General features: G+C 32.2%; 1 protein-coding gene across 2 annotated transcripts; it reads right to left on the reverse strand.

Moving 5' to 3' along the window:
- Positions 1–10,769: 10,769 nt before the first annotated feature.
- On the reverse strand, positions 10,770–11,874 carry LOC125503607 (glycine-rich protein 5-like). Of its 2 annotated transcripts, none has more exons than XM_048664322.1 (3): positions 11,693–11,874; positions 11,143–11,281; positions 10,770–11,031 (listed from the first exon to the last, which is right to left on the reverse strand). In XM_048664322.1, the coding sequence occupies exons 1-3, from the start codon at positions 11,708–11,710 to the stop codon at positions 10,862–10,864; spliced, it is 327 nt and encodes a 108-aa protein (XP_048520279.1). In that variant the 5' UTR covers positions 11,711–11,874; the 3' UTR covers positions 10,770–10,861. The 2 variants fall into 2 exon arrangements, with proteins under 2 accessions (XP_048520279.1, XP_048520278.1); XM_048664321.1 differs by having other exon boundaries at positions 11,137–11,281; positions 11,693–11,868.
- Positions 11,875–14,554: the final 2,680 nt, after the last annotated feature.

Raw genomic sequence — 14,554 nt, forward strand, 5'->3', positions numbered from 1 at the left:
GGAAATTATTTTCACAAAAGGAAGTAATTTGGATTGAAAATGTAGCTTCAAACACATTCGGTCGATATGGAATATTGCCACGATATAATTTAACAGTCTTCTGACGCGTTTCCAATTATCATTTCAATGACAAAAAATGTAAGTTGATTTCGAAAGTAAAAGCGCACTTCTCGTTTATTTTCTTTAAATGCGTTTTCTTATTCATATTTTTGCGTTGTAATCTGGATTGTGGCTGAAGTGCGAATTAAAAATTGTTTTTTATTGTTGTTATCTAATTAATTAACTTGAGCCGCAAGTCCACATTGCTCTGTTGTGCAATATTATATTTAATTGCTTTACTGCAACTCATTTTAGAGCGAGAAGTAAATCCAAAGATAATAAAGGAGATAACGAATAGTAGACATAAATACTGAAAATACGCCAATTAATTTTTGCATATTTTACAAAGTTGATCCCCTTTTAAAGAATAAGTAACAGCACTGTATACTGAATTGCATTCGTAAATATTGTCTGATACACATATCAGACATTTATGATTTTATCATCATATTTATATTATTAAATTTGGTGTAAAAGTCACCCATGGTTCCTTCGCAACTATAAAATGTCACAAGAATTGCTGGAGATGGAATTGTTGTTTTTTTACTGTCAAATTGATTGCTTTACTTTCTAAGAAGATAACGGGATTGGCGAATTGCAGAAGGTAAAGGCACATTTTCCTTCCTGAAAAGAGTTTAACTTAACTCACAAATACCGTAAAATATTTAGATCATAGTGTTGACAATATCATCTACTTTTTATTCAGAAATGAGTCATATTAATGAATTATTAAGTTATATTAATTATATTGTTTCGTAATTTTTAAGATTCAACTTATTTTAGATACCGTTCATTTACTGTTAAGGTTATCATTTTAAATGAAGAGAAGCTCGATGAAAGAGCGAATACCACATTCCAATGTGTTTTTGCTAATATATTTTTGATTCAAAACTAACGGCAATAAATTGAAAAAAAATTCAAAAAAATCACGAAAAAAAAATCGAATACAGAAGTTATACTAGATCATGATTTGATTGGTTCTACATTTTCATTAAATCGATTTTTAGATAACTTTTAAATTAAAAACCAAAGGCAATTATGTTATTTCTACGAGGATGTAATATTTATACATTTGTACAGATTTATTACTAGACATAGATCTAATTACATGTTCAATTTGAGCGAAGATAGACAATGTGCCCTAAAGCTCAGATTAGCTAGCAGTGAAGAACTGGGAAGATGATTAATTGAATATGGAATTTCTTTGACTGTTATGTTGGATTAAAACATTTAGTCTCCTGGTAGTCATCCATAAAGTAATTCATACGAGCTGTTCATTAATTCCTGTCATTTTCAATAGCTCTATTACCCCATTGAGTTGAATTATTTCATATGTTCAATTACTCCATTTGGGTTTAGTGGTAATAAATAATTGTATGTTAATATTCCGCAACTTGTAATTTCGTCAGAAACTTAATTAAGTGTGTGTGTTTACACTAATCACTTTTTATATTATATTCATCATTTATAATTCAACTACAGTAAAACAAAACTGTGGCTACAATAATACAGAACTATTTTACTTTAACTAGATATTATTTTTCCGATCTACTAATACGAAATTGTATGTGAATAATACTGGGATTTTCTGTGATTGACTACATTTTCAAAAGTTCATACATATTGTGCAAGTGAACAAAGTTGAAAAATTTTAAGATCCAACATATTTTAAAATTTTTCTCTTATCTATTTCTCACAGATTATTTAAAAATTTTCAAAAATATTGCGTAGAATATTAGTGAAGACTTATACATTGTTAATTCTAAACAATGCATTTGCAAAATGCTGTGGTTTTTTTATAGCCTTGTAATATTACCACGCAATTTTGTATCTTTAATTCATTAAATTAATTAAAAGATTAATAAAAATTAACAAATATTTTTACCAAGCTAAACATCTTAATTAGAGTGATCAGTTGAGATAAAAACATTTATTGAAGCATGATTTTATCTAATATTTTTGTGCATTTTTGCGTCAAAATACTGTGATACATTTGAAGTAGAGCTGCGATGAACTTCTTCTGAACCTTCGTTTTAGAAACACGAGAAACTGTGTCGAATTCCACTTGATTAACGAATTAAAGCATACTCTATTGCGTCATCTTCGCTAAGGTCTATGTTAAAATACATTATTATATTAATTTTTATTTATAAAACTACATACACAAACTTATTTTATTCATTTTGTTTTCAGGTAAGTGAATTTTAAATGTATTGCAACAACATGCGGATGAGATCAAGACAATAAATTGGTAAGACAAAATAATACATTTCATTGGTTTAATTTGATGTCGCTAGAATATGGGTGTAGCAAGATTACAACATCATTTTGTACTGGACTGATTCTAATACAATATTCCTTTCGGGTATTTATTTATTGTGGGAAACAGTAAAAAACGTGTCTTTTATCTTGTTGAATAGCATTTGATTGCCAATTTAAAAGGCATTAGCCATCGTTACGAGCAATTTTATATTTCGCGACAGAATGGAAAATTTGCTTAGGGAAAGTCAAGAGATGCTAAACCTGAAATACCCATTACGTAAAATGGTTGCACCATTTTGTGCCTTACGGTTCTCGTGAGATAATCGTAGATATAATGATTGCTTAATTTCCAGGAAATAACTACCAAATTGACCAGTTTTGTTGCCAGTTAGAATCGGTTAGTTAGTATTAGCAGCAAATGTGGTGGGAAAGAAAAGATAGAAATACTTTACGTTAATGAACACATTATACTTCTTATGACCGACAGTAGAAGTAGATTTAACAAAACACATATATTGAACGAGGATGAATTGGATGCTTTTTTGTAATTCAATGTGGAACTACATCTGTTGAATTCTATTCACCAGTCGCCCCAAATGAGCTCACAACATGCAAAGTGTATCCATTACTAGGAGCCAAGGGATTCGACTTATGCAAACGAGGACCTTCATTAAACATCCGAGTATTCGTAATTCATTAAACATTAAGGCAGATGCACTTTAATCATTAATAGTGTTTGTCCCTGAGATAAAATTAGTAAAAGGACTCATGATAGATTTTGTTCATCTTTTATAAAACTTCATTCTTTGATCTCTGATCTCAAAAACCATTTATCGAAATATGAAAAAAAAACCATCGCCCAAGAGTCATTTGGTTCTTTTCAAATGGATAAGTTGAGATTTTTTATAATATGTTGCTCTGTTTCTAAAAAAATAACCCTATTGGTAGTTCAACCATATATTACGGTATGTCCTTAATTAACTTCGTTTTGGATAAATTAGCAATTATCTTCAGAACTCTGTTTATATAGATATACCCAGTAATAATAATTACTTCTAGTTGAATATATCTCGTCGACTAGCTTCAGGCACGTTTTAAGTTACTATAAGCACATTTAAGCAACATTTATTATACATATTCTTCTTCTTCTAGTGCCAATCCGTTGCCGAATGTTGGCAATCATTCCAGCAATGATAATTTTATTTGTTGCTGCTCTGAATAGTCGCGTGGTGGATGTTTCAAACCAGGTTTTCAAGTTCTTCAGCTCGGATATTCGATTTCTTTCAACGCTTCTTTTGGTTTCGTTTCTCATGATGTGCCCCAGATATTCCAATTTTCTTCAGCTTTACTGTGTATGTTATTTATTTAGTTTTGGAGTATTCGGGTGTTTGATATTTATTCCGCCCATGATATTTTGAGGATTCGTCTATATGTCCACCACTCAAACGCCTCCAGCCTCTTTGTTGTTGCCTGCGTTAAGGTCCAATACTCTACTCCGTACAACAAGATGGAGAATACGTAGCAGTCTGAGTTTCAGTTCTAAATTCAAATTATGTGTCTTGAATAATTTGGACTTTTGATTGAAGGCTGTTCTTGCCTTTTCAATTCCTGTTTTTATTTCTTGGTAGTGGTCCCATTGATCATTTAGTACTGTGCCGATACATGTGTATGTTGGCACTCGTTCTACCGCTTTCTCATTGATGGCAAGCTTCACTACTCCAATTATTTCTTTACTAATTACCATGAATTTTGTTTTACTGTCGTTGACTTCCAGACCATATTTCTTAGTTACCTCAAGTACTCTGTCCAATTAAAGCTGCAGTCCCTGTGCAGCGTGTGCAAATATGACTGTGTCATCGGTATATCTGAAATTCTTTATTCTTTCGCCATTTACTAGTACGCCTGATTTTGTGTATTCTAGGGCTACTTGCAAAATTGCCTCTGAGTACATGTTGAATATGAGAGGTGATAATATACATCCCTGGCGTACTCGTCTTAAGATTTGCACTTCCTTTATTTTGGCATGGTTAATTCTAACGGAAGCTGCTTGATTCCAGTATAAGTTCTTAATTATGCGTAGATCTTTGCTGTCAAGTCCACTATCTTGCAGGACGTCCGTCATTTTGTTGTGTTAAAATTTATCAAACTATTTTTCATAATCAATGAAACAAGCATACACTTCAAAATTCATATCCCTGCAACGCTAGAAGAGCACCTGTACACTGAAAAGGGCATCTCTTGGTCCAAGAGCTTTCATAAAGCCAAACACTGTGTTGACGGTATCTGTTCTTCACAGTTTGTACAGTCTCCAATGTATGATTTTTAAAAATAATTTCAATAAGTGATCTCGATCTCAGCAATTCTTTGGGTATTTTTCCACGGTTGTATATTTCATTGAATATGATAGTTAGTTCTCTTCTGCAATCCTTATCAAAAAGTTTGGCAATCTCTGACTGTACCTCATCTGGACCAGATGGATGTTCGGTCCGGCTATGGCGTTTGTTATTTGTTGTTCTGTTCTTGTGCCTGAGAACAATTCTTTCACGTAATCCTTCCATGTTAAATTTATTTTTTCGACATCTACAGTTGTATCGCCTTGCTCATTTCCCATTTTACCTATTCATTTCTTCTTGAATTTTCCTGTTATTTCCCTGATCTTCTTATATACACCAAATGTGTCGTGCTTTGAATGTGCTATTTCAATCTCTTTGCACTTGGCTTTGGGTTATTGTCTTTTTGCTTCTCTGATGTCTTTTCTAATCTGGTTGTTGATAAATCTATATATATTCGTGTTATTATTTATTTTAAACTTCCTTCTTTCTTCCATCAACTTCAGTATCTCTTTATTCATCCAGGGTGTCCTCTTGTCTATATTTGCTATTAGTATTTTTATTAGACTCTGACTATTTTCTCTAATTTTTCCTCTAGCTCTGCGCTGTTTTTTACATTTCGCAAGGCGTTACTTATTAGGTTCATGGCCTGAGTTCTTACCTCTCGTTTATTGATCTTCCTTCTACCATAAGTGGTTGTGCGCTTTGTTTTGCATTCAGTTTCTTTTATTGTAGCCTACATTCTGCTAGTATATGATGAGATATCTTTGTCCGCTCCAGGATAAGTTTTGGCCATATACATTACAGTTTATAATGATTATTCAATTGAAACAAATATTTCAAAAAATATAGCTTGCGGTGTTTCTAAAATGAGAAAGTTTATTATCGTTTAAGATTTTATTATTTTCTTCTTTTAGAATACGCGAAATATCTCACAAGGAAAGTATCCATGTAGGCTGCAAATACTAATATGAAAAGTTTAGAATATATATATTTATAAATAATCTTTATTTCTTACAGAAAAAGGCTATCGACCCAATCGGTCTTTCTGCCCAGTTTAGAATATTTTAAGGTTTAATCCGGTTTCATTTTCAAAGTGCGGTCGGTCGCACAATGATCTTAGATGTGCTAGTAATATTTGCAAAAATTACCGTAAATCAACATTTATTGTCTAAGCTAATAATATTTTTCAATTAAAAAATTTAATATTAGAGGATAACGAACGATGGCAACTTGGCTCACTTATTAATATGGATTGATGCTTTGATATGTTCATAAACCGTAATAAGTTCAAAAGAACAAAGTCGTATCTTGAAAATAAATGTCAAATAACCGTAACGATTCATCCCAGACATACAATCTCACCTATCGGTAAAATCGCCCGATGTGATGTTCAGTTTTGGAAATATTGGAAATAAAACAACGTTACGTTATAATACAAACCTGGTTTTTGTTCTGCGTTTCGTCGACATTCCCTGCCATTGCTGAAGCAATATAGAACTAGACAAATCGAACAACTTTGGCGCAAATTTTTCTTGAATCTTGCGATAATTTTCTACATAACCAAATGGACTCATTTCTTTTTTAGGCGTTTTCAACATTTTAAATTTGCATTAGGTATTGATGGCAGTGCTATGCAACTAATTAAATGATACGTCCATCAATGAGACTTTTAAAAGCTTTTTATTTCGAATAGAAGTATCGTTTAATACGTAAACTAACTAAAGGCTAATGTGATATTGCCTATACAAAGTACAAAATCAGAATGTGGACCCATTGCTGGGAGTCTTATTTATAGGTTATTTAATTGTTAATTAATGTTGTCTAATAAACATTCCTATTTTAAGTAGACGTCTAATGTGGTTCAGGATGAATCACATTTGCTAATGTTTACCAAATATGCAACAGGAAGCTAATGTTGTATCATTCCACGGTGGGTTTATATATCGTAAAAACTAGTTCTCTTTGTGGTGATGATTTTTGGAGATGGTTTCGATCTTCTCTAGAAAATTAACTATAAATTTAGGTACAACTCTACAACTTAGGTAACTTCTAGTCTTATTCTCAAGTGCCTAAACGTAAAAAATTATATAGCATTAAAATCAGTATTCAATGAAAACGGAAACTTTTGAACTGAATAACTGTTTACCATTTTATGTACCGTACGAGCAACATTTATTGATATCCATGAAATGTATATTGTCAAATAGAAAATGTTTTTGTGCAAGAATCGACAACAAATACTTTTTTTTCACTGCCATAATTGATATTTGATTCTGAAGAAGTATCGTAACTCACAATTCACTCTGTCTTTTTACAGTAGTTTTTCAAACTCTAACAATAACATTTTTCACAAGAAATCGGGATTGAATTGAACAAATCAATTTATTTGAAAAAACCTTCGTGAATTGAAATTGATTTTGGTTCGTGGAATAAAACAGCTTAAAGCAAAACTAATGGAAAATTAGATCTGGAATATAGAGAGCAAACCCTGCTAACTACTGACACCAACCAAAATTACTATTATTTTTTGAGTAAGGAAATTATTTTAAAATCAGAACTAAGAATAGAACATCTTAACATTCAATTCTGAATAATTTTTAAATTTTGGCTTTGTTTACTGGATTTTATGTGTAAGGGACTCATCCACTGAAGACCGTGGCGTAATTTTTTTTGGAAAACCACTCACTTCAATTATATACTAACAAATTAATTTGAATCCCTTTTCACTATACTTGATTTTGAAATCATTGTTCCGACTATTTCGTAAAGCACTGATTATCAAATTTAATAATACGTTAATAGCTCGTTAAGCTTGTGTGACACTGATTCAAACAAAATTTCCTTTAATTACAGCAAATGTGACTAATATTCGCATGTCGCCTTAATCCGTTTCATTATCATTTCAGTTTGAATCGTTTTCAAACAAGAATTGAAGCGCTCATAAATAAAATGAAGTATATTTTCCACATTTTCAAGCACGTGTAATATGAAATTGCTTTAGATATTTGCATTCCTACTAATTTCGCTTTCATAAATCAGTTTTGGATTCTGGATAAAACTCCATTTCCATGGTAAATTGGATTTTTCAACAGATAACTATCGCGTCATGAAAACATTTCGAACTGCCAGACCCACAAAGGTATTTTTTCACAATTCCGGTTTGACGCTGCCTTTTTCGGAGTGAATCTAAAATTGTATGTGTATGCTATTTTCAGCAGGCTTCAGCGGTCGGTTTTCGATTTGCTTGGTACTAGCTTTTTAATACAAGCCAGACAGATCTTAATCTGTATTGTAGTCCGTCCTTTCGCTAATGGATCTGCATTACCTGCGTCATTAATTTTAAAGCACTACTAAAATAAATTACTTAATAGTGGTGCATTGCATGGCAAAACTCACTTGCAAAACCCATCTTTCTAGTTCAAGGCCTTATAAAGTCAACAGAAAAACCTGCTCAAGCCGTGACAATTTTAGAGCAAGATTTCCGCATACTGAGTTGGAATCCAACACATAAAGAAACTGCCCTCCCTACCGTTTAAAGGCTATTCAAAAATAATCTGAAACAAGAGTGACAAAGGCTTGGATAATCCGAACAAAAGGCATGGAGACTTCATTAAATAATAGCATAGAGCAGCTTTATTTATGCCCTCTATCCATCACTAGCCTTTACCAATTAAGAACTATTCTTAGTAAAGTGAAACGAGGCAACTAAACTACAAAACCTGGTTGAATATCCCCGCAGGAATTTATCCACATTAGAAGCTCTATTGTTGTTTTTAGAACTTTCCGCCTTGTTTTATGCAGACCCGATAGAGGGTTAGTGATGTTCAGTTTATCAGAGGTGTAGAGCTTTTTGTTTTTGCAACGGTTTAAGGCTGTTAATGATGATTAGTTTTTTGTGGTGTTTACTGTGAAGACAACTATGTATATTTAGTATTTTATTAGGAGGTTCTTGAATGAAATTTTATTTTCGAACAACAAACAAAAAAGTTCTTGGTGTGGGCGTTGCTATTTCAGAACCGTATGGTGCAAAATGACTTTCTTTTCCGCCAAAGCCAGACTTTAGTTCCTTTTTTAATTCCTAAAGGGTTTTTTGTTGGCTTGAAATTATGTAAGRTCTTTTMCCTGACAAATTTTATTAATTRGATTAAATATGTTCTACTATAAGAACCGCTTTAAAATTCGCTGAAACACGCTACTCTTTGAAAACTGCTCTGCATGCAATGCTTTAAAGGTGTGGWCTAACTTAACAGCCCAGAGCCAGAATGACCCATTTCTTAAAGTAGCTCCATTAAACTTTCATATTGTAAATTGGYTTTCTTGGGTTCAGCGTCAGACTRAGCATTATATGGTTTTATATTATTCTGCCCTATTTCAGTTATGATGGGTAATAATATTTCAAATCTATTTTTCTGTTTAGCTTGCTTTTTATTTCATCTAATTTTGCAGTTTGTGGTCCTTTGCGGTTTATTCGTTATGGTTTTCCTCATTACTCGTTTTATTGCAATTTTTTTTCCGCTGGCCTTATTCCAGCATTGCTATTTCCTGTGAGCGGTTTGTTAGATTATTATTGCTTGTAGGTAAATTACACTGGAATTAAACATAAACTAGTGCAATTAAAGAGAGTATAAAAAACACTTTTGTTTTTCCATTTAAAAATTTCATCACGTTTACGTCGTTCCTTCACATACTATAAACCGGCCCTATAACCGCTCTTCCTCCATAAAAGAACGTCCCCATTTGTCTTTTTGTTCAATTCGCGATCTCAGTTTCCTTCCCACATGTACGCTATAAACTCTGCAGTTTGTAATTAATTGAAAACGACTCTGTTTCACCAAAACCATGTCTTTCCTATAAAATTATAGCCTAGAGAGCGGTATTGATACATCTAAGTTGGTTTCGAACAACTGTAATAATGCAACACTTTGTGTCGTGTTATTTGTGTGATTATTCTCGTTTCCTTTTGCTGCGCTGCTTCTTATGTGATTAGTATTATACGAGCATTCAAGCAGGGAAAACAAATTCAATATAATTTCCCATCGTATTAGTTATGGATGTGCATTCAGGTATTTTTATTAATTATTCATACTTGCAATTTGAAGTTCGAATTACATATATCTATTAAAATGGGGAAACATGGTTTTTAATAAAGCTTTAGGATTGATGCTTGTTCATTCTATTAGAAATCTAGCGAATGACTGCTACTTGTCGGAATTTAAATTTACAGTTCGCTGGTTTTGGTTCGACTTATTTCCACCTGTTATACTGAGGCGATGGTTTATATTCCGAAGGAATTTTTTGCAATATTATTATCCACTTTATTTCGGCTAATATGTGCTTCACAGACGCTTTTTGGTCCCCATGTGCTCATATATTTCGAAGTCTATTCGCATACCATCACGATTTAATCTACTGTTCTGTAGATCATACAAAATAAAAATGCTTTTAATAATCAAATTTCATTCTTTATTTGTTTGTATGGATTGTTCAATGTTCCAAAAATATTATTTTTCTTTTATTACGGTTTTTAACTTTAAAGTTCCGATCGTCCTATCTTAAAATCCAATTGTTGGATGAAAATATGTTTGGATTAGGCAGAATAACTTTTTAATTAATTTGTTCTGCAGTGTGGTTTTGCTTATTTATTTCTATTTAATCGCTTTGATATTTTGGACTATTGTGAAGTTTTGGTTCAACATTTCAAAAAATGCTTTCTTTGACTTGAACATTCAATTTATCACTACAAATGTAGCGACATTGTTATCTATTAAGTGATTCCGATTAAACCCGATTTTTTAGTTTCTTGTTTACGTAATTTCTATTTCGAAAGCGTCGCTTAGCTTTCAATAAACAGCATTTAAGGCGACTTGAGTTTCAAGAAGACTGTTCTCTCTAATTGTACTCGTAAATACGTAAGAATGCTGCAGCAAACCTTAAATCGTTCACAATACTTGGGCTGTTTTAAGCTGTAAAGTGGGTAACGTTCTTTTGACTCCTCTTCCATCCGAACTCTAAATTTGGAAATGTGCGGATAGTTTTATATGCGCATGTTGGAAATTCAACAACTGAAAAAACAACTTTCAATGATACATGTATTTCTTAACAAATATTCTGCCTTTTTATTTTTTAAACATTATAGCATAGGTTGAAATCTCCGACATGATAATAATTTATCGCCCAAATCCTCCTTGTCTTCCGAAACCACTTTGACCTCCAAAACCTCCACTTTGGCCTCCAAATCCGCCACCTTGTCCACCACCGCTTTGTCGTCCAAAACCGCCCCCGCTTTGACCGCCAAATCCTCCTCCACTCTGACCGCCAAAACCTCCTTGACTACTTCCTAAAAACAAAGTTTGTTAAAATTCTTTATAGTAATTTATAATTTTCATAACGATGTATCAACATTTTTGGTTTGTTGTTGATTGTTTAAATGAATATTAGTAACCTTGACCTCCAAATCCTCCTTGACCGCCTTGACCGCTTTGACCAAAACCGCCACCTCCTTGTCCAAAGCCGCTATTGCCAAATTGGGGAAGTGCATTAATTGCGGATATAATGCAGAGGATCAGACATGCTAAGAGCATGTAGTTCTGGAAAAAAGTGGTATATATTAAATTGGGGAGAAAAAAATGTTTGAAATAATATTAAGCTTTAAAGCTACAAAAGGAAAGAAGACGCTAAGTTGCTAAGCAAACGATTAGAAACAGTATAACGATTCAAGTTCTTAAGAGATGTTTTGTAAATGTAATTTTAGAAAATTTGTTTTTCATTAACATTCAAAATCCTAGCAAAATGAAAGTGTCTTTTAACAGTAAAATTTATTGCAGTTTAAACTTCTTTTGGCTTGTAGACTCTATTGAGTATAATGTACGAACACCTAAAAGATGCCTTATAACACTGTATGATCGAAATATTATCAAATAAGTGCACTAATCACTTTCGATTAAATGGCCAACTTCTCAATATCAACAATATTCTAATAAATTAGTTTTATCAGTTACCTTATTGCTCTGAGCCATTATTACTTCAACACTACGTCACCTTCCTTATTTTGTTGCACAAAACTTGTCACTGTTATAAAATCCTTTGTTGTGTGACTTTTTATAGCAATATTCCTAAATCGCATATACACGCAATATTTAACTACTTTCGGTTTTAAATAATCCGTCTAGTATTTTGGTGAAAATTCTGAAAATAGTTTATTGATTCCGAAAAAAACGCATTTTGAGTCAATTAGCAAGTAGCAAATCATTACTAAAAATTTGTAAATATTTACCAGTCCAGTGGACGGACACTATTAATTTGCCTTTTAAGAATTTTTCTTTTGAAAGTCAGTTTATCTCAATTTGCTCTAAATGTGTATTGGGCACTCAAATTGACGGTGCTCCATATACTGTCGAAATGCAGGTTTTTCAGTTTTATTCAGATCCGAATTACGCCTAATTTTGAGTTTATAAAATATGTGAACTACACCTCTGCACATCGACAATAACATTGGTACTTAAATCAATTGAACAAATATTGGAAGATCAATATGAGTGATTTCGCGTTCTCTGGGTTTTTTACCCGTACAGAAATATGTAGAAACTATACAATGTGTCCCGAAAATCAATCATAATCAGCTGTATTAAGGTACAAAAATTAACTAACTAAAAACAGAGTAATTTTTGCTATCGACTTTTTAATGAGGCCTGAACTGAGAGCAATTGTATAATGATTACGCTATAGATTAAGGATTAATTATGTTTTAACTTGTTTTGGCGGTCCTTTAATTGGGGTAAAGTTGTATAATTTGCTTAAGAATTTGGAGCTGTTTTGCACGCTACTATTCAAAATAAACCATAATTAGGAAATAAATTTTGTATATTATACTGCAGGAAAACAACACCGCAGTTTGGGAAAATTTATTGAGTAAAGCCCCCTTTGTGTTCGCAACAGCAAAAGCCAAATTGATATTTAGACTAAAAGACCTTTTCTATAAGTCTATAGCTAAAACAATCAACTTTCCCGAAATTTATTTCTGGTTTCAAAAATCTCAACTGCTTTTGAACTTATTGTAAGTTTTATTTTCTCGCAGTTTCTAACAGCAATTTACCACAAGTTCATCATCAACGTTTCTGTTATTATCTGGCGCTCCCAGTATTTTCAGTTTAAAACTTGCAAGGTTGCTTTGCAGCATTCGTTCAATTATCACTTATCACGAAGATCCTGATAGCAGTAGCATATTTCCACAATTAAATTTAATCAATTAAATGATGAGCAATGGAATTTAGCAAGCATTTAATTATTGTACTATTTCGATAATTAAATCTTTTAATAATTAATATCTTTCTTATTTCGGTCAACTTTTTTTTAATAAATCGAGCATTTTTAATCTAATTACGCTATTTTTACATGTAGTATCCAGTCTTGCTATGTTTAGTCTCAATATATTATATTTTTTTGTGTTAAAGAATTGTGTCATAAAATATATAATTGGGTGAAAGTACCCAAGGACTCGCACTATAAGTGAAAATTGCGAGAAAAGTCTCTCATTTTCATTTTATGCTCCAGAATTTCCGTCAGTTTGCAATTAATTGATAATCACAAAAAATAATATGCAAAAAATTATGTTTTAAGTTCATCGCAAATTTTAGACACCCAAATTCCATTGCCAGTATTCAGTCAATAATAATAGGTATATGTGATCTTACATATTCACTGGCTCATATTGTTTTTTTTTATTTAATTGAAAATATGTTTGTAATTTAATAAAGAATAATCATCAGATCAAACTATCTGCAAATTAATTAATTCGACTTAAATTCAATTCTCAGGAACAGTTCAATTCTCAATTCTGTAAAATAAGAACGCAATAGATTTTATTCTGCGCTTTAATCTCTGCACTAAACATCGAACTCCAAAGGGCACAAACATGGATTCCGTTTTGGATTAAACCGAGCGATTTATACTGAAGATTAGAGCGTTGCACTTCCCTTCGTTCAACTGCAGACAACCAATATCTATAAATATCAGCTCTAATCTCTTCCAACCTGGTTTACGTGCCTGGTACACATTTAAGCCACTTTTTTCGATTCGGTAAGGTTATTGGAAAAAGCGTTGTGGAAAATTTAATGAAAATTGGCGTCGAGTAACTAGATTAAAGTGTTTTAAGGCTTTACAGAGGTCAGCGATATGGGGTTAATTAGATCAAGATTAAAAACTCGATTGAATTGTTTTCGCTATATACTTAGCAGATATTTAATTAAATGTTGCATTGAGATTAGTTTTTATTGAGCAGTCTCGCTATGGGATAGTTAATATAGTGCGTTTATGTTCACTTAGTTATAAGAAAGCATCAGCCCTAAGTTTATTTTAAGTGGATGCCGCGAAATGTCCCCCCTCTATTTAGATAGCAGCTTTAGAATCACAGAAATTGTGTTTAAGTACGAATTATTAGTTAAGTCTATTACCTCCAAAAGTGCCTGTCATAGATAAAATGATGGATGAAAATTGAGAGAAGCACAGCCATTATATTGCAATTGTTTCAGTGATGACCTACGCTATCGAATAATATAAATCTTAATAGCTTATTTAGACGCTGCATTTATTTATCTTGTTTCAGCCTCGTCATAATATCGCTTCGTTCTATGTGCTAGCGAATTTTGTTTTGTGGCTGAAAGTAGTTTCTGTTAGAAAAAATAATAAGTCGATTAAGGCTACTGGACCCGAAAGTTTTACCTTTAATATTAAAGTTTTTGGTAAATCTAGGAAAAAGAACGTAATATCAATAATTTCATCCAATTAACATTGTGTACCTATTAGTTTAGTTGATAAATTAAGTTGGCAAATTCAGTTTGAAAATTAAATCTAGCAAATTCTAC

The sequence above is a fragment of the Dendroctonus ponderosae genome, unplaced genomic scaffold (genome assembly GCF_020466585.1).
Source record: "Dendroctonus ponderosae isolate FM_Combo_2020 unplaced genomic scaffold, Dpon_F_20191213v2 Dpon_F_20191213_20, whole genome shotgun sequence".
Lineage (NCBI taxonomy): Eukaryota > Metazoa > Arthropoda > Insecta > Coleoptera > Curculionidae > Dendroctonus > Dendroctonus ponderosae.

What these genes read in the sequence shown, in the direction of transcription:
- LOC125503607 (XM_048664321.1), bottom strand. An exon ending in AGGAGGATTTGGAGGTCAAG is followed by an intron (nt 11,032 to 11,136) that starts GTTACTAATATT and finishes CTTTGTTTTTAG; the next exon opens with GAAGTAGTCAAGGAGGTTTT.